Source organism: Chrysoperla carnea, chromosome 1 (assembly GCF_905475395.1).
Source record: "Chrysoperla carnea chromosome 1, inChrCarn1.1, whole genome shotgun sequence".
Lineage (NCBI taxonomy): Eukaryota > Metazoa > Arthropoda > Insecta > Neuroptera > Chrysopidae > Chrysoperla > Chrysoperla carnea.
In genome coordinates this window covers 77,336,277-77,363,333 of record NC_058337.1, presented here as the reverse complement: position 1 = coordinate 77,363,333, position 27,057 = coordinate 77,336,277, and the positions used below count along the sequence as shown (strand labels likewise).

The 27,057-nt window shown below is 27.3% G+C and overlaps 1 protein-coding gene across 1 annotated transcript in view; it reads left to right on the top strand.

The window, feature by feature from the left end:
• The window catches only part of LOC123298621, a 267,853-nt gene that overhangs the window by 127,105 nt on the left and 113,691 nt on the right, over nt 1–27,057 (top strand). Inside the window, exons 4-7 of the mRNA XM_044880707.1 lie at nt 6,844–6,952; nt 7,015–7,237; nt 9,035–9,199; nt 11,367–11,447. Of these exons, the coding sequence (XP_044736642.1) occupies nt 6,844–6,952; nt 7,015–7,237; nt 9,035–9,199; nt 11,367–11,447 (578 nt within the window). The remainder of the gene's footprint in view (nt 1–6,843; nt 6,953–7,014; nt 7,238–9,034; nt 9,200–11,366; nt 11,448–27,057) is intronic.

Here is a 27,057-nt window from a genome sequence, read left to right as displayed (position 1 = left end):
ATGTAGCGCTTACTTCTTTTTTTTACAAAATATTTTTCTGCAAACTTAAGGTATTAAGTCAAATACTTGTTTCAATACATGAGTACATTACGTTTGGTTTGATTAGGATATTTGTTATGACATAACTTAAAAATTGCATTATACTTACTATAAATTATGTTTGTTTTCTTTAACTTTCGATAACTTTCACAACTCAATTTTTTAAAATGCTAAAACTACAAATTTTCACAAAATACAAATTGGCAGTTATAAAAGGATTTTTGCATTTTCTCAAAATTCATGACAACCTGAATCGATTGAAAAAGTTTTAATTCTTAAGTAAACTAGATGTCTGTTTTTGGTGTCTGTTGCAGTTTTCTTTTTGGTTTTAACTCCCAACCAGCAAACAAATATCGTGCGATAAGGAACATAGTTTCAAAAATCAACAAATTCTTCCATTGAAACATACTAAGCAATACGATTTCTAGAAAGACGGTTATGAAGATTCATTATAAAGATCTCTGACAATAATGAGAAATTGTCGAGGAGAACGTTTTATTATTATTATTTCTACAATCTTAAAGTATTAAATTTTCCTGAATTTTTTCGTGTAGTTTTCCTTATCGTGTTGACAAATAATATTGAAAAGTTTTTTTTTTTTTTGTGTTGATTAGTCGTCATAGCTTCACCCCCATAATTTTTCATCATTAATATTCAAAAGTATATGCAAATTAAAATGGTAAAAATGTGATGTGTAATTTTTTTACGGGGTGCGAACAAATTTATTATTGGCTACTAACAACTACACGATACTTTAAACTGAAATGAGACTTTTCGAGAAAGATCGTAAATTTGAATACGTCTATGTACACGTAAATATTCATCTATACTCTCTCTTTTTTTGTCTCATTTCAGTTTGAAAACCTATGGTAAATAAATCGTCAATATGTGTGCAAAATAAAACCATTTGAAGCCTAGACAATTTAATAAATATATAAACACGATATTTTAAAAGTATAAACTAACATTCAGAAGCAGAAAAATTTCATTTTCAACAAAAATAGAACACTATATTCCTGAAGGACATAAATTTAACATTTTTGAATTAAATTAATTACCTAAATTAATGAAACTAACAAAGAAATTGAATGTTAAACATTCCCATTTGTTAAATTGTTCAACGAAAACATAAATTTTTAATTATTTCTACCTAAAAAACTAGAAGAATCATATCATTAGGAATGGAAAAATATAACAATATTTGTTTCGCATTATAATACTTAGTTTGGTTACATAACAGTTTGGATTGACGAAATTTGTACACGATCTAAATGGAGGGAAGAATTATACCATTGCAAATAAAAAATATTAGGTGTACTAAAACGCATCCACACTGATTTGAATACAACGAAGCTATTTTTCTAAACTTTCATGAAAATTATAAATATCATTAAACAGGAATCTGTATAATTCTGTATAATTTATTAAAAAATTATAGAAATAGTTATTTTTGTCCTCAAGGAACTGAAAAAATGGGGGTGGGTAAAAATACAAGATTTTCCAACATTGAGCAGTTTTTAAAACAAAATTTTAAAAAGTCTGAAATAACAAATTATTATCAAGTTCCTGCGGTGTACTTTGTATATAAAAATAAAAGTTCCAAGTTTAAAAACAGATAAAGAGATGGACTTAATATCATACATAAGTTTTATAAAATCATAAATAAGTTTTATAACAAAATTTTAATTTTTTTATTTTTTATAATAGTTTGAAAGTTACAAACAATAAAAGTTTTAAAATACTGCGAAAGTAGTAACTTGAAAAATTATTCTATTTTTTAAATAATTTATTTGAAATGTGTAATCGCACATAATTCAAAAATGAAATCGATGAAATAAAACTTTTAAATCATGTAAAATTAAATGTAAATAAGCTAAAATGAAATGTATATAATTAAAGTGACGAGTACACCGGAAGAACGTCAATTACATTCATGTTAAAATTTATAGTTTTTGTATTTTTAACCCCCGAACTAAAAAAGGGGTGTTCTAAGTATGACTGTAATGTGTGAGTGACTGTGTGTGTGTGTCTGTCAGTCTGTGGCATCGTAGCGCCTACAAGGATGAACCGATTTTGATTTTTTTGGTTTTGTTTGAAAGATAATTTAATGGATAATAACATACTATGACCAAAAAAGCGATTGTAATACGAGAATTTTGTTTTAAATTTTATTCATTAAGCTACAATTCTACAACTAACTCCTTTGAAATAAGTTTTCATGGCGATTTTTGATATTATTTAAAATTTAAAGAATAAAAAATAAGAATTGGTTATTAATTTTTATTCAAATTAAAAATTTTAATCCAATAGGGAATATTCATACATTTTTTTAATATTTTTAATTCATTGTTTACACCGTTATTACATAAAAAAAATATAAATTCTGCTTAAAAATGCTGTATTTAAGTGTAAAAAAATATTTAAAATACATTATAATTTTGAGATATTTAAACGCAGTTTTTTGGCGTTCTCTGTTGATGACGTATAAGTACGTGGTCTGTCAATTGGTGACAGTTCAATGTATAATTCACACTTTAAAAAAATGAATTTACAACACAGAATTTACACTCGTTATTATTCAGTTTTCTAATTAAAAGCCGTAGAATAGTATAATTTAATGAATTACCATATAAAATGTAAGTAATTAATATCATACAGTATGTCAACAAATTTTACAAGACCGTAGGTACTATGATGTCACGTCCGCATAAAAATTTGAATTTCCGTTTTAGAAGTTTTTAAATGCCCTCACTGAATTTGTACTTTTATTAATTAATTTTAAGTAATTAAAAAGATATTAATTACTAAAATAATGGTTTAGTTGAAATGTCCAATCATTAAAGTTACGGAAGAAAAATATTTGAACCAAATTTAAATTTCATGAATATTCCCTATTAAGTTCTACAATATTTACTGAACGACAAGCGCATAAAACTCAAAATAAATAAATTTTCAACACAAAGAATGTAAAAACCTAAATAATTTTTCAAAATATCTTCTTGTACATAAAGAAACATTTTAAAACCTGTGTCTGTCATTCAAATATATAGTTTTTCTTGTTTAGATCGCATACCTTTAAAAATAGTCTCTCACATATTATAAGTGTAAGAAATGAACTTTTCACATTTATTTCCCCTGAGGTATTTGTATTAGAAAAATGGAATGAAATTCGTGTAATATCAGATAAAATAATTGGAAAAAACCGTATTTATTTTTTTGTTTTATTTCTACATTTTTTTTATATTTCTTATCTATAGTGAAAAAATAAAAATAATTTTATTATAAAAAAATAAATATATTTTTCATTTCCTTCTATGAAAATTAAAACTTTTTATATTGATTGCAACAAAACACATTAATTTACGATGAAAGAAATAATGAAATGTCGGAGATAACAAGCAAAATACCTACTTTTATTAATTATTGACTGTATGTTATCTTTTAAACTTTCTTTTAAATATTTGTGGCATTGTTTCGTCTGACAAATAATACTAATAACGTGGTCTTTTTCTACCATGTATATATGTAATATGCAATGTGTACTGAGTTTAGTCCCAAGTTTGTAACGCTTAAAAATATTGATGCCACGAAAAAAATTTTGGTATTGGTGTTCATAGAATCATCTAATTAGTCCATTTTCGTCCGTCTGTGAACACGATAACTCAAAAATGAAAGATATCAAGCTGAAATTTTTACAGCGCATTCAGGACGTAAAAAGTGAGGTTGAGTTCGTAAATGAGCAACAAAGGTCAATTGGGTTTTGGGTCTGTAGGACCCATCTTGTAAACCGTTAGAGATAGAACAAAAGTTTGAACATATAAATGTTCCTTATAAAAAAAATAAACATTTGTTTGAAACATTTTATTTTAAACATCACTGTTTACTTACAGGGTGTATGTGTGACATGTATAGGTATATGTGTAATGTGCTAGAGTAATACACTGCCTATACAAGGTATTTCAATAATTAACTCAGTCAATTGTTTGTTTTCACTTGTTTATACTGTAGTTAAAACTTTAAACAAAATTTTTCGTTTTTGGAATATGACCCTTTTATATAGAATAGTAGAAAAAAGGAAACAACTTCTCATCCTTAAAAATTTCGTCCTAAATCCTTGAGAATTTATTGATTTAAAATATATTTTTTAAACTTATTAACGTTATTTTATCATCCTCAACAGCTCCACCTTCTTCGAAATAATAAAATTCAAAGAAATTTGTAAAAAACTACAAAAAAGTCGCCTTATATGAATATCAAAGATAAGATGGGTTTTCTTGAAATAGTTTAAAAACTCGATTTATTTTAATTGGATAATAAAAAATGGTGAAAAAGTAGTATTAATATATCCTCTAAGCTTTAACAAATGAGTAGATATATTCTACAAAATTTGACTACCTTAATTATGAATTCATAATTATTAAAAAAACAAAAATATAATACATAATGACAATTTCTCGAAAAATATTTAAAAAATTTATGATTACTGTTTTTATAAAGATTAAATTGTATATTTTTAATACATTTATTAACTAAAAGTTTCTATATTTTCCCTTTAATATTGTTACATAAATTTTTTTTCTCGTCATGCAACGATGGTCAATTAAAGTTTGGTGTAAAACGCTCGCAATACTTTAGTATACAAATGTATATAATTATATAAATGTACCTATATTAAGATTTACTTACACAGTAATTTGATTTAATAACCTTTTGATAAAGTTGAAAGATATGAAGCTGCGTGGGTTCTTAGATAAAAGCTTGCTTTGTAACTTTGCGATCATAAGGGTACATACATTTTATGATCTTAAGGGTATTGTTTTCAGTATTCTCTCAGAGTCGAGTCTGAAGAAGTGTGTTCCCAGATTGAAATTGGAACTAACTGCTAAGACCAATAAACAAATTTATATGTTTGTAAGATTGTATCGCATTTATTTTATATCATATGATTTAAATCGATAAAGTAAAATAAATAGGTATAGCAATCTTGGAAAACAAGTTTGATGGATTTTTTTTTAATATTTTCACTGCTGCTACCCAAGTTGTATCATTTTGAGCCAAAATTTGTACAGCTTAGAATTAATAAGAAACTGCTGTTTAAAATTTGCTTTTAATATCTGAAAAATGTCTCAATTTTCGCAAAATATTTCAAACTAAAGTTACGTTTATGTTGTTTTGCATTTGATGGATTAACGAAATTCCTTGCAAATATTAGCATCTAATTTTTACTTTCTTCTAGATAGTATAACGTTTAGTTTTGAATTCTATAGAATTCTCTAAAATATTGTATTATTTTCAGCGATCTTCGATGGGTAATATTTAAACGAATCATCCCCTCTAAGACATATCGCAAACTATGTTAACAATCTTACTTTCAGAAAATAATTCTAGAATGTTTATTAAATTTTTTTTTAAACTGATTTTATTGATCAGGTTTTTAACTGTGTTTGTCATTTAGTGGCCTTAAAATTAGCATCATCAGTCATGTGTTATAACATCTTATGTAAAACAATACCTAATTATTATTCATTTCAATAAAATAAGAACAGAAAATTTATGTACGGTGGATCGCTCCAAAATATCCTATATATGGAGGAAAAACATAATATAGAATAATAATTTTATTTATATTAATATTTCGTAAAGTAAAAACACCTCATTACATTTACGTTTTCGATTTTTTTTTTCCTGTTCACTATTAAACCTTACTAAACCGATGTGTTCAGTCATATGTATGTTCGTTTTTGTTTTTATGTTCGTCTAATAAAACGAAGTGATCGTTAATCACTAATTATATGAAAATATTTACTTTAACGTGATAATTACATATCATGAACTTCACTACTTACCGTAGTCATAGTTTTTTTTTTTTTTTAATTAAAAAGAAAGAAAAAATTTATTCGCATAGTTTTTGTAATGGAAATTTTTACTCCTTTCATGAAATGATGTTAATTGTGATTATACATTTGATGTAAGATTCATGAAGTGAATAGTTTACATTATATGGATAAACTACAATTTTCCTGTAAAAAATTATTTGTTTGATAACATTTTTATGTTATTTAATACAAGTCAATCAACATGACGTCAAACACCTTCTATATATTTTTTAATTAATTAATTACATAAAGGTACGAGATGTAACATAAAAATGTAGGTATACAATTAAAAAGATTCATTTATTAAAATATTTTCTCTTTTGTCATCACCACAGTATAACAGTTTTCAAAAAGCAGAGCTCAGGAAATTGCAAATAAATTGATTAATATTGACGCTCAAGTGGATAATAGATAATCTCCACAAGTTTATCATACTTTTAGTGCCGAATTAAGCCTTGTGAAGCTTTTTTGGGGGCCTAGACAAATTATACGGGAACATGTCTTTAAATTACTTTTATTTAAAAAAAAAGTACCTATTAGTGATTTTTTTACTTTTATTTTCTTTTAATCTTATTTACCGGTACTACTATAATATTTAAACTCAATGTTTGAAGAGTTAAATTTAATGAGATTTTCAAACCTACCAATAGAAAACTCTAAAGATATGTTTAATCATAGCATAAGCAGATCAGCATAATCTGAGCGGCCTCTTATTTGATGGGGTTCCTACACTAATGGGAATCTACTGAGGATCATTAAACGGTTTTTCTAAGAATATTCTACAAAGATCCATCAATATTATCAACTTTAAGTTGTCTAATAATCAACCAAACAATTTCTTGTTACATCTTGTATTTATTTTATGTAATTTTTTCTCAGTATTCATTACAATTTATTTTTAATTATATTAAAAATTAATTTATTTCAGTATCGGATTTCACTCAACATTTATCACAAATCTATGAACAGAATGCTGAACAGTTACAATTACTTGTGGAAAATTTTCGGAAGAGAAACGGTGAATTACGTAAAGAAAGGTATGAAAGTACAAATTTCGAAGTAGGGGGCTTTTTTAAATTTATAACAAATTTTCTTGCAGACCAGCATGTCCTAGTTCCCTATTTCACACATGGGAAACGTTATTACAAGAGGTGGAAATTGATTCCCAAAATCACAGTGATATAGCAAGTATTTTATCACGACAAGTTTCTAGACCATTATTAGAACGTTCATTTCATCGAAAAATACAATCACGTAAAGTTTTTACACATCGTGAAAGTTTTGAAACGATTATTTCGAAAACTGAAGAGAAACTTTCAAAAGTAAGTGTTTGGTGAAGTTTTACTTATGCAAATTAACTTGTATTGGCGGGTAAAAATAATTATAATACCTCTATATGATTCAAATGTTAAACGAATCGTTAAAAAACGAATTTAGTAGCGACCGAAACATATATTTTTGTATTTGAAGATAAACTTTGTACGTTATATTTACACAAAACTGTACTTGGAGGTCAATGAACATCGTGTCGTTGAAAAAGTCTGCTTCCTTTGTTTAAGAACTGTGTCAGTCACGGAGTGACATGTCGTTTGATATTTTTCATTTAATTATTTTTGATGGAAATACGAGATGTTATTTAGTTGACGAGTAGATTGTATTAAACCCACGATTAGAAATAGCTCAATTTGTAATTTTATTTTATATTTAAACTAGCGGCCCCGACGGACGTTGTCCCGTAAAAACGTAACTCCAATTCATGAATACCTATACTACGTTTAGCCTGTCCGCTAAACCCATCCCGCTAAACCCCAATTTAACTCCTATTTATTGGAGTGGCCTGACCTTCGACCTTTGGCCTGACCTTTGATAGTAGAGCTCGCTGCGCTCGCATATGGCTCTAATAAATGCCTATTGACAATACCTGAATACTATTAAAAATACATAGTACACATAGTATACATAATGTGATATGATTTATATGCGCTCCCACCATTTAATGAAATTTCATTTTTTTGGTACGGAGCCCTCAAAAACAGTTGTACTGGACCAAATTGTAAATCTAAACCATCCTCGAATCCCCTTGAACTCACACAAAAAATTTCATCAAAATCGGTCCAGCCGTCTAGGAGGAGTTCAGTCACATACACACGAACACAAGAAATATATATATTAAGATGTACATATGTTTACTTTGGGTAAATGTCAAAAAACAAAGGCCAATGTCTTAGGGATAATTAGTGTAATAAAAACCACAGATATTATCAGTTTAGAAGAATTGTGTAGACCAAATCATTCATACATACGTAAATATGTAAGTATGTACGTATGAAAGTATGTATGAATGTAACGGAATCTTTCAACGTAATTTTCCCCAACTAGTAGACAATCGGATAACTTAAACACTTACTCTTATCAAGAACCGTTGACAATAGGTACAATCATTTATTTACTATATCCTAGTACAATCATTTATTTACAAGATCACTTATTACTGTAATAATATTTACTTGAAATATTAATAGTATCTTCAACAGCTAGATGGTATAGAGCCGATGTTCCCGCTCCTTAAGCGAAAGTTTGTGATATCAAAACCCATCAACCCAAGTTAATAGATTTTTTTATTCTACTTTGTTAACCAAAGAGTCTATAAAGTTCACAGAATTTCAGTAAATGAATTATAAAAAATTTCTCGATTTTTTGCATTTTTTTAAGGGGTACTGGGTAAATCGATTGATAAAATCGAGGAAATCGCAAACAAATTTTGTTTTGGAAATTTGTTTTGTTTGGGGTAATTTTGATCCAAAAAGTATAAAAATCAGATTAATTTTGGATCGATTTTAGTCCGTATCTCTGTAATATTCGACCAGTCATCAAATGCACCCGATTTTTGTACTTTTTGGGTCAAAATTACCTTATATACTAAGTTTTATCGAAAATGGAGATAGAAAAATTTCTCGATTTTTTGCATTTTTTTAAGGGGTACCCCTTTGAAAAATCGAGATAATCGCAAAAAAAATATTGTTTTGGAATTTGATTAAACTCGGTGGGTGGGGTAATTTTGAGATGCTTGTTTATTTTAAATTTAATTGAGTAATTTTATTTCTTCTTTTATTTTTTAGTGCCGGCAAGAATATAAAACAGCGTACTTAAGTTATTTGTCAGAACCATCACAAAAATCATTAAGTGGTTATTTTAATACCCATAATGCGTATGTTCAACAATTACATGCAACAAATGGTATGCTCGACGAATATTCAAAAACTACTTTACCTAATTTATTACAGGTAAGGATTTTTTTTAATCTATTTTAAATTATTAACCTAGAAATAACCTTCATTCATATATAGAATGGTTCATTTTATTTTTCTTCTAAGTAGTACATTTTTTTAAATGTTTCTTACAAAAGTTTCGTCTTTTGGAGAAAAAAATTAAAATTTTTAAAATTTGATAAAATCGATAACACAGTTATACAAAATTAAGAAATGACTAGCTTGACACTTGCGGAATTCCACTCCCGTAGTTACCATAACCCGTGGTGACCATGTATCCGTGGCTAAAAATCTCTGGGGTATTTTTTAAATACCCTATATTCTTACTTAATATCATCCAACGATACAAATACGTCCCGTGGGTGTTATTAGCAATGTAATAAGATTCATAAAGCCAAGTATAGTATACCTCTTCACTATTAATTTAGTCAAACATAATTAGATAATTAATTTTCTAATTCGTACAAAAACCTATGAAAACATTTTCTCTAACGATAACAATTCACGAGTACGATCAAAAATAATAACGATTATTGCATACAAGGTATGTTTGATTTATTTTATACAAGTGTTTAAACATATAAAAAGCCACTATACAGGGATATTTAGCTAAAAAGGGTCGATATTTTACTTTTGACCATTAATTTGACTGTGACAATTGTCTTAAAGGGACCTCGGAATCTCTTATAACCTTAACTGATACGGAGGAGATAATTTTTCTTTTTGTTCGATACATTTTTCCAGAATCAAATGGTTATGACATAACTTAAATTCGAAAAGAGAGGAATTTCGCTATAACTACCCACTTATTTTTTACAACTACCAACTGCCCTATATGTCTTCCCCTTTTCTTTCAACATCAAATTAAATATGTCTGAATGATGCCAGCCTTTGAGGAACTTTTTTATGAAACGAATATTCTCTATTTCAATTATTCTGTAAGATTTTTTAAAATTGCCCCCATTCTGTACATTAAACGGAGGCCGATTGTAATGTCAAACCGAAACATAAGAGTCTTCAATTTCGCTGGAAAACAAATTTTTCTTTCCTAAATAAAATAAAAGCTATACTGAAATGTCGAAAGTGATTTTTAAAATAGTTAGTTAATTTGAATTTGTTTTTTATTACCAAACAATAATATATATATAAAAAAATATATTTTTTTTAAACTTAATTAACTAAAAAGGTATTAGGTTTTTAATAGTCACTATCATCTCAATTAGGTACTACTTTTGAAATAAATGTCCTTTTTGCATTAATAAGCCTGCGATGAAGGCTTATAACGTATTTTGGAGCTAAAAGTCGGTATAAACAAGGATTTATCCTCAAAAGGGAAAAAAAATGTACATAATGCCTTTTGAATCATACTGTAAATTATAAATTAAATAAGTTTTACGATTATTAGTTTATATAAACATTGAATAAGCTTCTTCAATTATTATCCTTTAAATATTTTATGATCAACTAGAGAAAACATAGAAACTTTTACGTGAATGATAAACTTAAAACGATCGAAGTACACGAGATTTTTCAATAAAAAAAATATATTGATAATTAATAACAAATAATAGCCCAGGTAAATAAAGGTTTTTCTGCTTAAAAAATCCAAGTCAAGTTTTTTGACCGGAATTATCTTTGTAAGGATGAAAGAAATGACCTATAAAATTTGTTTGGGAGTTAATTTTACTTATAAAAAGGTTCAGTACAAAATTTCCGTGGAAGCAATAGTTTTCGAAATATTTAGCTGAGAAAGTAAGTCGCATACTTTACTACACGAAAAATACCAAAATTCAGCCAAATATCTTGAGAAAATTGCTTGTACAGATATTTTGTACAGAACCTTTAAAATTAACTCACAAACAAATTTTGAAATAACTAAAACTGCGAAAAACTTAATATTTTACGAGATATTCAAATAAAAACCTTTTTTCGCGACCTTATTCCTCTTGACTAATTGAATATCTTGTGATATACAAAATGAGAAAAATTCATTTGTAAATTAATTTTCTGTACTAAAATTAGTAAACTTTTAAGTTTTTTGTCCTTTTAAGTTTGATGTAGGTATATATTGATTACTTTCCAAAATCGAAATTAATTATTTACTTTATACCTCAACTGAATTTTAAACTTTAACACAATCGAAAAAAAATATTTCTTAACTCATTTTATTTTTTTAAATAAGGAATTGGAAGAAATATATACGGATTTATGTTCATCGGTCGCTGACAGTATTTTACAAGGTGCTGAAACTATTTCACAAAGGGTAAGTTTTTCTATAATATATTAAAGATATGTGAATGAATTTTAATTTAACCGAAGCCAAGACAATAGCCTTAAAACAAAATAATTTGGTTTCTCTACTATTTAAGTTTTGTTAGTATGAGTTTTTTTTTTTTTTTTTTTTTAATTGTATTTTATAAAATTAATTATAAAAATTATTGCAATATCGTTTATGTAAATTAAATTTAAATTTAAAATAACGATTAATAAATATGATCCTTCGTCTATTCGTTTTGTCTCGGTTTCGTTTATAAACGGAACGTCTCTATCTGTTTGTTTATTAATTTGTCGTTTTGTTTTGTGTGTTCGTTTTATGCTTTCATAGAAGGTTGACATTTAAATAATAAACTTATTAATTAGTAATTTGATTTAATTGAATGTCTGTATAATTATATTTTCCAGATAAGATTCTTTTAAATGGTATTTTAATTTATGCGAAATATTAAATCAATAACTTTTAGTTAGTTATTTTTATTATTTGGCATAGTGGGAGAGCTGATAGTAATAAAACCTCCCTCGATAACATTATAATTCATTTTTAATTTAGTATGGAGCCAAATTTATAGAAATGGACCAAAGTCTTTAAGTCATTTCTATTCTAAATTTAATGTTAGATTTCAATAAGGTTTTCAGTTAAAAAGGTTTCAAAATGAGGTTTTCAAAAAATTGAAAAATGAATGGGTGGTTTATTCAGGATTTTGCATGAAGTAAGACTTTGCCTCTCTTACAGTTTTGTAAACTCTATTGGTCTAAAAAATTAAGCTCTAATCTCTTAACTTAGATCAGCAAGCAGTTTAAACATTCTTAGTGTTATTAATGTTTGATTAGTATATTGAAAATGTTTTAACTGGTGCGATATTAATGACAAAGAGATACGTATGTCTATCATGAATGAGATTATTTATTGAAAACAGTCATAATTTAGTTTTCTGATTAACAGATACATCTCTAATGGAATAGTAAAAAAATTGTATTCGATTGGGTACATTGAATAAAAGCCAACATCCTCTCTTGAATGTTCGGTGAATAAATTTATTAATAAAGCAGAATAAACACAAATATACCTAAAAATAATATTCGAATTAAATTCTACCAAAGCATCTTTTGAACTTTGAACAAAAACTATGCTAAGAAAAAACTAGTGAAATTTAAAGGGAAGAATTTAAGTTCAAAAGAAATATACTTCATATCTCGCATGTTGTATAAATGGTCTAGGTACTTTTCTTGGGCAGCTTAACCGAAACTTTGATCAACACGACAAAATAGACAGAGTGCAAACTGCGTACTCGCAGATCTTGATAACGTAATCGAATGTTGAGCTATCAAGGTATGCTCTTGAACTATAGATAAAAACTGGCCAACCTTTAAGTTGAATTCCTAATAAAAAGCTTAAACTGTAAAGAAATAATCCAAATAAGTCTGTGAATACTAAATTAACTTCAAGATCTCTTGACAGCGTAATTTCTACGAGAAGTGTCAAATTTGGTATCATTGAAATTGATCATTTATATTAAAAAATTACATTTCCAATGGAGCAGACAGGGAAGAAGACAAAATAAAAATTAATATTCTGTGTGAATGCGAAAGCCTCTTTCTAAACAGACATTATCAATTCCGATGGACTGATCTACGCTCAAGTAAAATAAATATACCGTGTGAATATTCGTGTTGCCCATGAATATCCTAGAGCTTGTTCAAACTGTAGGAATTATTTGGAGCAAAGGAGGTAAAATAGATCAAACTGGTCCCGATACAAAATATCTTTTAAGACTTATTCTCAACTCAAACTTCATATAATCAAAAGGCTTAACAAAAGTTTAATTTTTCAATCTTTCGCCTCTTTCCACAAGCACATTTTATTACATAATGAAGGTCTTAAAATATCAAATAAGTTTCTCAGACAATATAATCTCTTCTATAACTTTAAGGCTTATTATGAAATCTTTTATATAATACAATCTTTTGTTGTTACATTAATAAATTGTACGTTGAAGTTCATCAAAACAGTCCTAGACATAAAATAATGCCTCTAGTTTATTTGCTTTTAATTATTATTTCAAAAACTTACAGAAGTCATAAAACAAATACCTTAGTTTTGAATAGTTAATTAAGCATAATAATAATAATTTGTCCGTCATGTATTTAAATCATCTATTTTGTTGTAACTTTCTAACATTCTAACATCCACGTAGTTAATAAGTTCTTCGAAAGTTTTCAAATTGTGTATATTGTAAGTAAAACTATTACTTGTTTGATAACTGTTGTTAAATTGTTTATTGTTCTTAACAATAGGATATATCACAATCTCACATTGTTGAAATGTGTCCAAATATATAGAATGACTCTTGATGACTAGGTAAAGCTGTCTTTAAAAAACGACAAAATTTATACTAAATGATGAAATGTTAAATTATATGTTGCTGCAAAGTATTTCTTGATAAATTTTACGACCTTTATATTTAATCGGATACAAACAATATCCACCAATATTTATTTAGTCGGTTGGTCGCTTATTCCAAAATGTACCATGGAAATAGAAAAAAAAAAACGATGCACGAGTCTTCATTTTTGATTCAATTTTGTTCTTTATCTCGTGTTCTAGAGTAAAAGTGTCCGACACCGACTAATCGACCGACCGACCGACACTTTTTAACCCTCGAACTAAAAAAGGGGGTGTTTTATTTAACCGCTATATGCGTGTGTTTGTGTGTTTGTCTGTCTCTGGCATCGTAGCGCCTAATCGGGTGAGCCGATTTTAATTTTTTTGGTTTTAATTTAACGAAGAGTGTTCTTAGCCATGTTTCAAGCTTAGGTTTCTGTACCTGAAAAAACTTAAAACTTGGCGATGCTCTTCAAAATCGATTCAGTTTGGAAAAGGATTGACATATAAATAATTACTATGGAAATGAATGATCAAATAAACCTGATTCAATTCATTTCGAAAAGTGAAATGGTAACGTAATTTAAAACAATAATTTAAAAGAACAAAATCAACTCAAATATTTCAATTTCAATTAAAATATTTCTAAAAATTTGACCCAAAAAATAATAGCTCTCTCAGTATCCTTTTCTTCTCATCTGATGTTCTTGACCATCACTTTGATATTGATTTAAGAAGGAGTGTTATAAAGTTTAAAGTGTTTATCTGTGCGTCTGTGTGTTTCTCAGTGACATCGTAGCTCCTAAACGGTCGAGCCGACTCGATTGAGAACGTTTTATAGTAGTTTTCAAAAATCGGTTTACAAGGAATAAATCGCATTTGTCGGTTTTTTTTTTAAATTTTGTAAATATCATTTTTTTATAGTTTTTTTGTGAATACCGGTTGGTCGAAGCCTATTCACGTCAAAATATGTTTTTTTTTAATTTTTCAAACATTAAAATTTCATTGTTTATCCTAAAATAACGAACTCTTCACCATGTAATCGAAAATTTTACCATGGTAAACATAAAAAACTATGTAGGTACTTGTAATAGCTACAAACAGTATTTTTTGATTGAGAGGATTTTAAATCTATTAGTTCACTAAAAACACATCTTCGAATTTTCGAATAGAAAACATTATCTGTGTCATTATACCGTGGGTGTAATAACTTAAAACAATTTGTAAACCATCCGAGCCAATGTTAGTTTGTTCTCTTAATTCAAACAATAAACTTCATGTACAAAGTTGTACTCGCTTATTAGTTATATTTATAGAGCTTGTTATACAGTTTGATTTTCATATTTAAATAAACCATTTGCTTCTGAGATCATTTTAAATTATAGTAATGCTTTTGACTCGTTGTAAAATTTTTATATTTAAGGAACTATAATTATTATGTATAGTTAGAATAAAAATCAAGCTGAATTATCAAATTGTAGGCTTTGAATTATTATCGGAGGATATCGAGAGCGCTTGTTAGGATACTTCATAGAAACAGCTTTCGCCTTGAGTATATGAAGTAAAATAATAATCAATTGATATCCAAAAATAGTGCAAGTTTTTGCTAAATATAAAAACTGTTGGAAACTGCCAACCCAAAATGCAGAATTATCAAAATTATATTTTAAAAAAGACATTGATATGAGTCCGATCCTTATGGTCTATACCATTAACTATCCATGATATGAAAAGAAAAACTTTAATAAGGTTTTTTAATTATTTTTTCGCTAATGATGAACTTTCCATAACTGTCTAACCTCTACAATATTAATCACTTAATTTTAACAAAGCTGTAGAGCTTAGAGGCTCAAGACGCGTATTATATGCAAGAAGTACTTAGTATTATGATCAACACCATAGTTATAGGCATAGTTTTTATAATATTAAACAAATACATAAAATCAAGCATCGTAACTGTTTTTATAAATATTTCCAGTTACTAAAATATTGAAAGTTGTATTTTCCTCTTCTCCTCACAATGCCACAGTTTACGAGCCACTTTTCCCAATTTATTCAGCACAACTCATTGTTATATCGCAACAATTGGCGCAAATCTGAAACCGTTATTACCTGCATTCACATGAAGTCTTAAGCGCAAAAATTTCTACGAGCCCTCCCACATGTGTTCTTCATACAGACATCAAAACGTAAGGATGCGTTAAAAATTTCCATCTGTATTTTCGAATCCAATACAACGACTTCTCTATACTGGAAAGTTAAAAAATTGAAAAATTAAAAATGAAATCATATTATGATTATAAAAAATAAACTAGAGTAGATATATTTTTTGTATCATACAAAAATTGTCACAAGCATTTACAAAAGTGAATTTTCCATATAATTATATTGAATATATTCATTTACATTCTGTCACTAAGCCAAAAAAAATTTTTGAGAATCTAACAGGTGCTTTACGAAATTTATACATAAAGTTACAAGTATGTTTATATTTTGTATAATAATCCAATAAAAAAAAGATACATTTTATTACATATTTATCTATTTTTAAAATTTTAATTTTATTTTTGTATATAATGTTATGATATTCAACCTTTGGAATGTTGTTGAAAATATAAAAACAACTTATGATTCAATTTTGCAAAGGCTTATTTATGAACTTAAAATTAAATAATCTTAGTTATCAAAGTATAACAAGTAATACTTCATAGCACGATAGTCATAATCTTCATATCTATCGATCATTTGAAATATCTTTTTCACAACTCCGTGCATAAAGTTTTATTTTTCGTCCCGCTGTGCAAAACAAAGTTGCCTCTTTCTACTTCCGTCGGGGAGAAAATTAGTATACACACCATGGAAGCAAGTAAAGAATGTCTCACATCTCATGTTCGTTTGTTGTTTGTTGATTTTTTTTTGACAAGGAACATGAGATTAGCGACATTCTTTATTTTTGCTCCTTAGATGTGTAATATACTTTTAATGATAGATTCACTTTTTGCTACTATATCATTATTAAAATGGCTAAAAGTAATATTTTAACAAGAAGTTTAGAAGTTTCAATTAATGATTCTTACTATTCTTAATAATGGGGTTTAACCTCCGTTTCTCTGACATATACGCCTATAACAGAGGCTACCCATATCATTATTTGTTAATCTTTATTTATTTAATTACAAACATATTTACAATTTCATTTTGATGTGGGTGGAGTTGGTTACTTCGTTCTTATCCAAGCGACGACAATGTGTTCAATTCTGCACTCCCATTAATTATAAATTGTTCACACTGCCGCTGCCTGGATTCGAATCCGCTTAGACCGCTCGGCCATTTAGGCTCTCTAGGCTTACTATTATACTATTTTTATAACTAACTTTATTTATAACCAACTCCACGAATACGAATCTACGATACTAATTTTTTGCCAAAAATTACATATACTTCGATCTACGAGTGCTACAATTTACCACGTAGATAATGTAATATAGATAAAAACATCACATGACTTAATGGTAGTCCATAAAATACGCAGGAGTATGATAAAAAGTCAATATGTTTTAAGAATAAATCCCTACATATCCCTAACTCCATCCCTATCCCTATTCTTGTTCCTCTCCCTATATATACTATAAATGTGAAAGCAAGGTGGTTTGTTTGTTTGTTTGTTACGCTTTCACGCAACTAAGGAATGGATTTGAATGAAACTTGACAATAATATAGGTCATAAATTAGAATAACACATGAGCAATAATTTATAAAGATATATTTTGAAAAATTGAAAAAAATGTTATTTATTGTTTCGACATTTCATAATACAGTATGATGAAGATACAATTTTTGGACATCTGTTCAACCAAGGCTATCAAACATGCTTCTTGCTTTAAAAAAAATTGAAAATTGATATTTGATACGTACCTTTATCTGTGTAAAACAATTGAATATGTGTTTGTACTTTTCGTTATCACATATTCATTGAAAATAAGTAGTTTAAAATCATTTTTACATAATATTAAAAAAAAAATGTATTTTTAACTGTTAGTTTTATTCCTATTTTCTCTTCAGTTATATTCATTATGCATTAGTAAATATGTTATTGAACAAATTAACTTTTTTGTAAGAAATGTCTGATAAGATAACCTTGGTTGAACAGATGTCCTTAAATTTTATCTCCTTCGCAGTTGATCTTTTCTAGTTATTTATGGACAGAAACGTGGGTGAAGCCGAAAGTAAAGGCTAAAGGCGAAAGTATGATAATTGTGCTTAATCTTACACGTTAACCATTAAAGATAATTAGTTAAGGCGGGCATAGTAGTAGTTAAATTGAAATGTTCGACCATAACAGTACGATAACGCTTTGTCTAATCAAGCTATATTTTAATAAATTTCGAAGTATTTAGTATTTAATTTTTGATAAATGTTTCAATTTTTCGAGTATTTTCAAAGTATAGTTATGCATTTAAAAATTGGGAGTCTTAAAAATTATTAAAGGAAAAAGAAAAATAAAACGATTTCTAGTTTACTCTGGACTATAAATTCAATCCACAACAAAATTGTAGCAATAACAATAAGGTTAAGTTATTTTAAGCACATTCTTTTTGAACTTGACAGTACAACAAAAATTAATTTATTTTATCAACATAAATATTATATTAAATGAAATATTTTAATATCAATTTATTAAATAGGCCATAATAACGAGTTGTATAATTTAAATAGAAAAAATTCAGTAGGGAATATTTTTGAAAGCAATCCGGAAATATTTTAAACGGAAATTAAAATGTTTTAATGAAAATTTTTTTAAATTATATATATTTATATGTTATTTTTGGTCTTTCAAATATTAATTCAATATTCTATTCATAATATTTAATCAACTTTAAAAAATATTTAGTTTGATGTTTAAATATATTCGTTGGTCAAGCTTTTTAATTTAATGTAAAAGGCATAGCTTATACAAAATTCTTCATACAAAGAAAAGTTTACATCAAATTTTTTTTTTACAAAAAAGATAAGTAAAATGTTACTTCTATAACATTTTTCTCCATTGTTGGGGAATCCACAAAGAGTCAAAATAAGTAAACATTTTAGTCGGTTCAAAGCCATGACACAGTTGCACTTAGGGATTATAAAATATAACTTCGACATTCGATATATCAATATGTAAAAATTATCACCTGATAAATATCGGTATCGTAAAATATCGATATTTTATAGAATGTTTCGAATAATAAAAAAAAAAACAAGTGAAAATAAGCAATTGAATGAGTTAATTGTTGAAATACCATGCATAGACAGTGTTGATTACTCACATCACACATACATACATGTCACACATACATAGCTGATATCCCTATATTACATACTACTACAATTTACGCCTAATTTCCGCCCTAACGGGTATACAGTGATGTTTACGAAAAAATATTCGAAACGAAAGTTGTTTATTTATGTATAAGAAATATTCAATGTGTTGAGATTTACTTTGTGGAATTCCATGATAAGAATAAAACAACAAATGTAATATTTGTATATATAAATTTATTTGCATAATCCACTTTTTTTTAAAAATTTTTCAAAGAAAAATTAAATTGTTGTGTATACATTCGATCACTTGGATCATCTTCAGAACATATCTGATATGTTCTGAAGATGATCCAAGTGATCGAATGTATACACAACAATTTAATTTTTCTTTGAAAAATTTTTAAAAAAAAGTGGATTATGCAAATAAATTTATATATACAAATATTACATTTGTTGTTTTATTCTTATAAGAAATATTTTTTACATTCAAACTTTTGTTCTATCTCTATCGGTTTACAAGATGTATCCTACGGACCCAAGACACAATTGACTTATGTTGCTCATTTACGAACTCGACCTCACTTTTTACGTCCTGAGTATCCTGTAAAACTTTTTTCGTTTTTGAGCTATCGTGTTGACAGACAGACGGACAGACGGACAGCCAACCGAAAATGGACTAATTAGGTGATTTTATGAACACCTATACCAAAATTTTGTTCATAGAATCAATATTTTTAAGCGTTACTCACTAGAGAGTAAACTTAGTATACCTTGCATATTACATATATGCATGGTAAAAACCAAATTTTTCCATTGCATTTTTTTATAGTGTGTACTATGCAAAAATGTTTTTTAGTCTGCGTAATCCACTGTAGTACCCATTAAATCCTATCCATTATTGGCAGGGCAATGGAAACTAAGCGTAATTTTCTTTTAAATATTTAGGACTTCTTATTCTCAAGTTACCAATGCTCCTTCATCTTTCCTCCTTATGTCCTATAGCACCCAAAAGATTCATTAAATATATTTCAAGCAAAAGCTTTTTATTTTTAAAAACTTACATTCTTCATTATTGAAATTCTTTTACGACTTGTACGGTTTAAAAGGTAAATTACGTAATATTACGCTCTTTCACAAAATCGAAATCATTTTTTAAATTTTCGTTTTATTAATCTTGTTCTTACCGTTACAAAACTTATTTGAGCATAGTAGGTTAATGTCAACGGAATATTGTAAAAATATAGTGAAAATTAAATCTAACCAGATTGTGGTGCTACTAACATGGTGAATGAACTAATTTACAATCTAATGTTTTATTGTCGTAGATTTAGAAACTACCAATGGCTAATAGTCAGTATATAAATCAAACGATTCAAACGAGTTATTAGTTTATAAACGATCAAGCTCGCTGTTGTCCAATGACTGCATAATCTTATTTTTATTCGTTGTGTGCGTAGTCATGGTAGGGACAATAAAATTGATGCCAGCGCTTTAAGTGAAAAATTTTGGAGTTAAAGGGGGCTGTTATGACTAATTTGCAATTCCTTACATGTTAATGTAATAGAAATGTCAAATTAAAATTATTGAAAAACACTAATTAATTAAACTTAATGCATTAAAAATTGTGAAAATAAGAAATCAAATTGAACAAATATTATTTTTCAAATGTAAATTATCATAATTATTTATTTAAATTTGTGAGACAATAATAATAAATTTTAAATGTAAGTCTTAAATGCAATCCATACAATTATATATGCATCCATACAATTCTATAATGAAAGTAGTGTATCGTTACCATGGAAACGAAACTCACGCACGGAGCGAATAGGAGACACCTGTTTGTGCTATAGAGTAACAAATCGAAATAAATAGTTATACGAGAAGAGTGAGTGTCTGCGTATTATGTGTCAAAAGTTAATTAAAAATATAAACAAAATAGCCACTTAGGCCATTTACTAATCCACTATCACTCGGGTTAAGAGCATTGGCTCACGCTCGATTTAAAACATAACTTTTGTTTTTCAAAAAGTACATGTGGTTTACAAATTTTGTTTATCATCATATAATTTTATTTATTTTCGAATTATGAATTTTTCAATTTTTTTAATCAATCTAAAAACCCCTTTTTTTTCAAGCCCTTCAGAAATTCTGGTCTTTTTTTCACAAGGGGCATATAATTGTATTTTATAAATTTTTCACTTCGAATATTTTCGAGCCAGTTCGTGAATGGTGGTTTTGAATGTTTATTATTCTGTTCGCTAGGAGCTATTCACGAATTAATTTGTATAAATAACCAAATGACAATTAATTATTCCACACAAAATCAAATTGCAATATTAATTTCCGAATATCTTTAATAATAATTCCACGTCAACTTTTAACACTGCACTGTAGTATCAGCCATCCACATTGACTATCCGTAGTGAATTGAACTGTTATTTCTATAGAAACCATAACTACACCTTCTTATATATGTCGTTTCCATGGAAGCCACGTCCTATTTTTGTTATTCACACAGCTACGTTAGATGTTAGAATTATTTACATTCTTTCTATTCGCTCCGTGCGTGAGTTTCGTTTCCATGGTAACAATACACTACTCTAATTATAGAATTGTATGGATGCGTATATAATTGTATGGATTGCATTTAAGACTTACATTTAAAATTTAATATTCTTGTTTCACAATTTTAAATAAATAATTATGATAATTTACATTTGAAAAATAATATTTGTTCAATTTGATTTCTTATTTTCACAATTTTTAATGCATTAAGTTTAATTAATTCGTTTTTTTCAATAATTTTAATTTGACATTTCTATTACATTAACATGTAAAGAATTGCAAATTAGTCATAACAGCCCCCTTTAACTCCAAAATTTTTCACTTAAAGCGCTGGCATCAATTTTATTGTCCCTACCATGACTACACACACAACGAATATAAGACCTTTTACAGCCATTCACGATACCGGTAGCTATGCAGGGAATATCACTTTTTAATAAAAATGATAAGTCCTTAGGGTATAAAAATTATTAATGAACAAAAGTAATAAAACATTTACATGGACTTTTTGTGCATTCAAAAAGTTTTTTTTTCAAACAATATTTGTACATAATAATAAAAATCAATAAGCCAATATTATTTAAATTGTGATAGTACTGAAGTAAGGAAGACCGGGGCTAAAAGCCACATTTTTTTAAATTTTAATTTTTTGTATGGAATTTTCCATACAAAATGGATTGAAAATTTTTTTTATGGATTGAAAATCTTTTTATAACTGCTAATTTGTATTTTTTGTGAACATTTTATGTTTTGTCATTTAAAAAAATTGAGCTGTGAAAGATATCAGAAGTTAAAGAAAACAGGGATAATTAAACAGTAAAAATTAAAAGCAGCTATTAATTAAATTCTGTATGGAATCAAACAAGTATTTGAATTCTAAAATTAATACCTTAAATTTTCAGGAAAATATTTTGTAAATAAAAAAAGTAACCGCTACATTTTTAATGTACCAAGATACGAAAAGAATATAGTTCCTACCGCATGTCCCACGACACCACTTGATCTTTTTTTATGACTTTAGTGGAGGAGCTCTGCTTTTTTTTGTAATGGATTTATACAGCAGTTGATTGGCTGGCTGTTCGTATGCAGTACAATAATTTATTAAAACACCCTTAATTGTGTTGAAAAGAAATTTTAGCCACTACAACTTCAATAGTTTCAGTCTTCCTCTAAAAACCTGAAAAGTAAACTTTCATCGAATATGGTGTTTTTTTTTTTTTTTTTTTTTTTTGCTTCTTCATGGCTTGAATTTATATCGTAGATAGATTGATTGATATAACCATATACACCCACTTACTTGATTATTGTTATTGTTTGTTGATTTTTGCTGATTTTGCGATATATTTTGTGAATAGGAACTGAATAATAATAGATAAATACTAGTTATACTACCATAAATAGATAGGTACCTGGACTATAGATATATAGATATATACCTAGGTAGATACCAGCATAAAATAATAATAAAATAGATAGAATATATTCAGTAATTAGCCTGGAGTAGTTAGTTATCTCTTCACTGATATCGAACAAAGATATAATGCCTAGTATTGAACTAATATTTATTTAAACTTTGGTGTGACATATTCATCACCTCTGTATTTATATGTAATCAAAATGAATGAAGTACCTGAGTAAAATTTCAACTCAACGCTAGTCTAAGATGATTTGCTCAACGTTAGCCTGTTAATAAATTTGTATAAAAATTCATCACTGTCTTATAAAAACAAGAGAAAACAAGCAATTGACTGAGTTAATTGATGAAATACCATAAATAGACAGTGTTGATTACTCTATCACATTACACAGATACCTATACATGTCACACATACATGACTGATATATATTATATATTATATATTATATATTATATATTATATATTATATATTATATATTATATATTATATATTATATATTATATATTATATATTATATATTATATATTATATATTATATATTATATATTATATATTATATATTATATATTATATATTATATATTATATATTATATATTATATATTATATATTATATATTATATATTATATATTATATATTATATATTATATATTATATATTATATATTATATATTATATATTTATATTATATATTATATATTATATATTATATATTATATATTATATATTATATATTATATATTATATATTATATATTATATATTATATATTATATATTATATATTTATATTATTTCAGAAGTCATAGTTCAATTTTCAAGTTAACTATTTAATTTACAAAAAAAGGCAAAATTAAAATCGTGATATTTGGAAACAATTATGAAAATTATAAGTAGTCTAGAAATGTACTTATAAGCGATTCCAATAATTGATGTGAGCCGATTTAGACCAGAGAGTCGAATTTCCTACTCATATTTCCTGGCGAGGACAGGTCTATAGTGGTAATCGTCGACTATGTATTATTTATAAACACAAATTTCTTTGTATCTCTATTTAAACCTATTCGACATTGTGGCTACGATATTCTGCGATAATTTATTCTGTGTATAGAGGTACGTATCAACAACATATAGATTTGGAAAGGATAAAGGTATTATAGAAACAATAATATTTAGTATATGTTACATGTACTTGATTGAATGAACTCTTTATATACCACATGGTTCAATTTTATAGTTACGAATTATTATAAGTACCCTGATCAATTTGAATTCGAGAATTCAATCATTTTTTAACCTCCGAACTAAAAATAAGTTTGACCCCTATGTGTGTGCGTTTCTGTGACCTCGTAGCGCCTAAACGGATGAACCAATTTTAATTTTTTTGGTTTCATTTGAAAGGTATTTTAACGGAGAGTGTTCGCAGCTATGTTTCAAGTGCGAGATTAGTGTTCCGTACCTGAAACTAAAAAATTGGCGATGATTCCCTAAATAAAAAATATGTGAATGTGCCGGCTTTAGAAACCTCGGATAGAACGGCATATCAGCTATAACGAAGTATAGGCGGCATAACGAAGCATAACGGCATATCGCCTAAGAATAACAAATTGTTGTTACCTGTACATATTTTTGGGTTAAACAAAGCATTATCAAATATGGAGTGTAGGGAGAATCAGGAAAATCATCTCTGTATATAATAAGTGTCCGTCGTAAAGCATTAAATGATCATGGCACAAGCGCCATTATAGCCACATTATCTTTAATGATATTTTGTGGACACTTTTTTAGTCAAGCAGCCATAAGAGATGATAATCCTTTTAGTCTACACTGTATATTATCAAAATACTACTTAACTCGCCCATGCCTGCTTTAAATCTTATACAACTTATTTGAGAAAAACTTTATTTTGGATCATATCAATTCACCTATCGATTATATTTCGATTTTTATAATTTAATAAAAAGATTTACATATCGCTTATAAATAATTCTTGGCATCTTCAATATATTAATAACAGCTTTTGATTATACTGATTTTATAAATTTCCAATACGGTATTCTAGACCAAATAGATGTGGTATTCTGATATATTCGATGAATATGTAAAGAGATATTTTGTATCATATATCACGGATCGTTTCCTATTATATAAATATGAGCACACAACATAACCATTTTTAATTACCAAGAGTGAAAAACTGTGTAATTTAATTTTCCCCTTTTATATAAAAAAAAAAAAATTAGTTTACCGTATAAAATGCATATGGCAATATCTTTACCATAGACGTCTCCAAAGAAAATATAGTGTGCTTTTTCATCATATTATACAGGGTGTACCAAACAGAAACTATATTTCTTACGAAATTCAAAGAGAGAAATCTGACGATTGAGACTTCGTTGATTAATATTTTTTGTTCACGAATACAACATTTTAATTGTTTAGAGTTACTTAATTTATCATCCGGTTATTTTTTTGTTAAGCTTAATATTTACATAGAATTGTATGTTCAGATTTTAAAATAACAAAAACGAGATTCATCATGGACACCTGGTAGGAACTATGTTTCTTTCGTTATACATTATGAATTATGAAAAAGGTTTTTTTCCAGTCTTCGTTTATCAAGTTATGAAAAAAGACATTTTGTTATTAATTACAGTGGTCAACAAAAAAACAACTTTTGTAAGCCCATGACAAAAATAGAAATTTTAAGAAAATTGATTTTAACATAAAAAAAAACATGGTCATCGATAAAAAGACTTACAGCTCAGCTATAAGTTTATTTACATTTAAAAACTTTTATAATTTATAAGTGTAATGCTGAACTACTTTTTCTTATATAATAGAGATCTACAGCTTCTCTATTAAAACCCCACCAAAAGTCCGCTATAAAACCAGGGCTGCACTTTCCTTGACAACGCTGTTCTATAAACGCTACATCCTTGCGGAAATGCCCACCGTACTCATTACTAACGTCTTTCATACTTTGAGGTATAAATTTTAAATGTGAGTTTTAAATATGTAATTTGAGGGATATTTTACAGCCAATAACGTACAAGGTTTCAATCATATCTTTTACAAGTGTTTCATAGTTTTCATCTGTCACATTTCCGAGAAAATTAGTAAAAACATGTACTATGGATTTTCAAGCTTTACTTTTTTTCTTTATTCAATTTACTTTTGAAAGTATTGTCGTTAATCAATTTTCATATTTGAGGCCCTATAAAAATCCCTTCAAACTCATTCGTTGGTATGCGCGGAGCTTACACGCAATACAGGCTACAAGCACACTATGAGCATATCTCAGAAAATCAAGCTAAATAAGCTGTGTAAGCCGTCTAAGGTTGACGAATTATCCCCTTGTACTTCTTGATTTTACAACTCATTATCACCAGGGAAATACCTTGTTGACCAGTGTTATTATTATAAATATATAATTCTAAAATATATATATTTAAATTATACATGTGTAGTACATCTAGATATCAAATTATTTTATGAATAGTTCTTTACTTTTTTCTCTAGTTTCAAAATGTCCCTGCGTGGACATGTGGGTGTCTCGTATGGATGCAGCTGCAGCCATCATATCTGTTAAGCGAGCTAAGTCTTCAATTACTAGAAGAACAATCATGTATTGAGAGACATTGGAGAGAGGCATTTTGAATCAAAACTTTAATTACATTATGTTAACAATACAAACATTTTTAAATAATAAAACATTAAACAATTTTCAAAAAACGGAATAACAACTTTTTTAGAATTTTATCAATTTTATTAACCAATGAAAAAGGAGGAAAGTTCTCAATCCAACCCGTATATTTTTTAATGTATGGTAACAGATAACTGTTTACATAGTAGTCCGATTTCTATAAGTAATCAAAATTGGTTCAGCAGTTTTTAAGATATCGACTTATATATTGCAAATCA